Genomic DNA, 4,005 nt, shown 5'->3' with positions numbered 1-4,005 from the left:
TGTTCTCTAGCCTTTGTCTCTTCAAGCTCTGCTGTCAGCTTTGCGATCTTCTGTTCCATAGACGAGATAGTCGACCTATCAATTGCCTCGCCTTGGGAGGAAGTCCCTATACCTTGCAATCCAGGCTTGTAGCACCAAAATGATCTCTCTGGAAGGCCGTATGCTATCCCCTTATTAGGACCACCGATAACATCCAACCATATCCTCTGTGCTTCTTCGTCTAAAAGGGGTGGTCGCTCGCCTTGCTCATTCGGTGGCAAGCTCTGAGTGTACTCCTCCACATTAATCTTGTAGCGACCCTTTATTTAGAACATAGAAAATTATTAACTATATGGTATTATAAACATTTATAGTAGTTATGAAACCGGAAAAAGGGTCAAAACTACCCCTATCGTTTGCTAAATGGTTTACAAATACCCTCCGTCTATCTATCCATCCAAAAAAAAACACACGACGTTATTTTTATATCTAAAAGTACCCCTCCTTTTAACGGCGCAGCACGTGGGCCCCACTTCTAATGTGTTGTCATTTTTTTATTGGGCCACGTGGCTCTGCTCAGAATCCAAATATTTGCCCCATTAACCAAACCCGCCCAATTATTTTCCTGATCCATTACTTTCTCTTTTTCTTAATCTCTCCCCACCTTCTCACCATTCTCACTCCAACACTCCCCACCCCCACCCCCACCCCCAACAAAAAAAACCAGACGCAACAAATTCAAAGGTCCATACTTTTCCAATAAATCAAACAATCTAAAACCAACCCATCATCTTCCTCAAAACCCCCACCTCAAACTCCTCCTCTTCCGATCACAAATCCAAAAACCCAAAATCAAAGCAAAAATGATGCACATGACCTTTTACTGGGGTAACAAAGTGACTCTTTTGTTTGATTTTTGGAGAACTGATTCTTGGTCAAGCTATGCCCTCGCTTTACTCGCTTGTTTCATCGTCTCCGTTATTTATCAGTATATGGAAGATCGCCATCAACGATTCAAGATTCTCTCTTCAAAATCCAAGAAAAACTATCCTCCGCCGTCGTCCAACGCCGCCGTGAATACCCCTCTTCTTTACTCTTTTCCGACTGTCGGCAGTGTGTGGAATTCGGCGAGATTTGCGACGGCGATTCTATTTGGGATTAATTCGGCGATTGGGTATATGCTTATGTTGGCTATTATGTCGTTTAACGGCGGCGTTTTTGTTTCCATCGTTTTGGGTCTGTCGATTGGATATTTGCTTTTTAGGACCGGTGAAGAGGATGTTATGGTAGTTGATAATCAATGTGCATGTGCTTGAAATTTTCTGAATATTAATGTTACTTGTAATGAGTTTGGTTCTTGTTTTACCCATAGAATTTATATGGAAAAATGATAATGAAGATGTTTTTTTTTTGGAAGATGGCGCGGGTCAAATAGATGGCGGGTCAAACAAATGGGATGGGTATACTATACCCATATGTATGAAGTGAAATTAGGAGCCACGTGGCCCAATAAAATATTGCTAATGCATTAAAAGTGGGGCCCACATCTGCTGCCGTTAAAAGGAGGGGTAGTTTTAGGTATATAAATAACGTTGTGTGCTTTTTCGGACGAATAGATGGACGGAGGGTATTTGTAAACCATTTAGTAAACAATAGGGATAGTTTAGGCCCTTTTCCGTTATGAAACTTACATATGTAGCCTCCGCATGGTCCTCGACCCATCTACTTGGATCTGTCAGTGCCTTCTTCTTCCGGATGTGAGTCTCAATGAAGAACTCATCATGAGTCATCTTCCTCCCATATTTTTTCCCTACAAATATAATAAACTACATTAACTAAATTAACATATATAAATATAGTTCGATAAAAATACATGTAAATATTTTAAGGAATTACCAGTAGTCTCCTCGTAGTTCCCATGCTCCTTGCAACCACGCAGTGCAAGGAGCCACCCTTCTCAGATGCCTTGTTCACCCTTCTTCTCGAATTTCTCGATGGTCCAATACCTCAGCAGATCCTCCCATAAATGCGGTAGAACCCATGAAGTCTTCTTGCTTTTCTTTCGAGCGGAGATGAAGGAATTAGATATTCTCATACGATATTTTAACGCCAAATTTGCACAAATTTTACAGTTATACCGGTCCTCCCAGGCACACTTAGTCTGCAAATAAAGTATGTAACGTTAGATGAAAATATTGTTATGCTTAAATAGATAAGAATTGTATTAAAACCTTAAATTGGTTGAAAATTTGCTGCACGAGCCCCGGTGGAAAGTCACTCCAAGTCGGATAGGGTGTATTATATAACCGGCCAAGAATTTCAGTGATTATCTTTGTAACCCGATTATTAGGTATGAACCTGCAACATAGCAATTACATTAAATTAACAAGAGTGGCTATTATAATTCAGCAAAAATAAAGAAGTAATAAATAAATCTTACCCATTGCCCTCAGGCCTGATTATCATCTTATGATAACGATCATACCGCGCTTCATCTAGATTATCATCCTCCGATGAATCTGAAGCGTGCGCAGAAGGGGAGGCATCTGGCTCAGCGCTACTATCTCGAAGACGAGGTCTAGAAATGCTAGGAGACGAACTCCGTGTGGAAGGAGACGGGTTCCCTGATGAAGATGGCTGCGATCCACCCCCCTGCATCGATCTAGACCCCTGCTGCGATCCAGACCACTATTGCGATTCGGCCGCCTGAAATCTAGATGGATGCGATCCAACTAGTGATGAAGCAAATAGAGCAGATGATGGGTGTACCTCATGGCTCTGTGACTGCTGACTCGATGGACCCATGTAACTACATGTAGGATCATATGGAGGAAGCGGGGTATAGCCCTGTGGCGGAGAATGGTAATAATACAGTTGGGAGGTCGTATGGTGGATAGTCTGATGAGTAGATGGATGTGGTGGAATAGATGTGTGCCTAGAAGATTGTTGCCGGCCATCAGCAGCAGAGGGATACAAGTGTGGAGTGGAAGGAAGCGAGGGTGTTGCACCATCATCATGATCAATAGGCCTTTTATCCTTCCTAGACCTACCTCGACCCCTACCGGTCATCTGCATAAATTAAAGAAAATGTTAGAATTGAGAATATAAATCTATATAAGTTGAGAGCGCTTGAAAAAACTAACATGCTAGTCGTCTTCGTCGACGTATCCTTCCTCCTCTGAAAATCCTTCCTCTTCACTTATTTCATTTTCATTAGGTGATTCTTCATCCTCATTTTCTATGATTGTTATTTCCTCCATATTAGTTTCTTCTAATATGCATTGAGGATGCTCCAAGTCATTTTCTAACTGATCACATACCATTTGGTTAACACTTGAGGTATCGTTTTGGTAAGCAACATTGTCACACCTCCTTTTTCCTACACCCCGCAAGGGTATAGAGGGAGTTTTTCCAATTAAAGGACAATCGAAACGAGATTCATTTTATTAAAAGATTCAGAGTCGCCACTTGGGAGATTTATGGTGTCCCAAGTCACCGGTTGAATCCCGAATCGAGGAAAAGATTGACTCTGTTTAACAGTCTGCGAACCAGAAATTCGAGTAAGGAATTCTGTTAACCCGGGAGAAGGTGTTAGGCATTCCCGGGTTTCGTGGTTCTAGCACGGTCGCTCAACTGTCATATTTGGCTTATTTATTCGATTTTAGAACATGTTTTAACCTATGTGCTTTTTAACTTTAAACCGCTTTTATTATTACTTTTAAAGAGAATTGCAACGTCGTTAAAACACGTCTCGAACCACGTCACATAAATGCACCCGTGGTTTTTGACACATTTCAACTTCGTTGGGATTTGGATTTGGGTCACATAAATGTGCACCCGAGTTTAGGAAGGTAATATTATTAAATGCCGGGCCTAAAGCAACTAGCGTATTATTAACTTTGTGGGAGGCCATGAAATTCGCTAAATGGCACGTCCCGAATTCTAAGGTTGAGTTAAAACCAATTAAAGTGAGGCCACGCAATTTGTGATTTTATTTGGGCGCAGCGCACCTCATTTATTTTAAAG

At 41.4% G+C, this 4,005-nt stretch overlaps 1 protein-coding gene across 1 annotated transcript; it reads left to right on the top strand.

The window, feature by feature from the left end:
• LOC109223897 (copper transporter 5.1-like) lies at nucleotides 766-1,295 on the top strand. Its single transcript, XM_019388372.1, has one exon. The coding sequence runs from the start codon at nucleotides 843-845 to the stop codon at nucleotides 1,293-1,295; it is 453 nt and encodes a 150-aa protein (XP_019243917.1). The 5' UTR covers nucleotides 766-842.

Source organism: Nicotiana attenuata, chromosome 3 (genome assembly GCF_001879085.1).
Source record: "Nicotiana attenuata strain UT chromosome 3, NIATTr2, whole genome shotgun sequence".
NCBI lineage: Eukaryota > Viridiplantae > Streptophyta > Magnoliopsida > Solanales > Solanaceae > Nicotiana > Nicotiana attenuata.
This window is presented reverse-complemented; position numbering and strand designations above follow the sequence as displayed.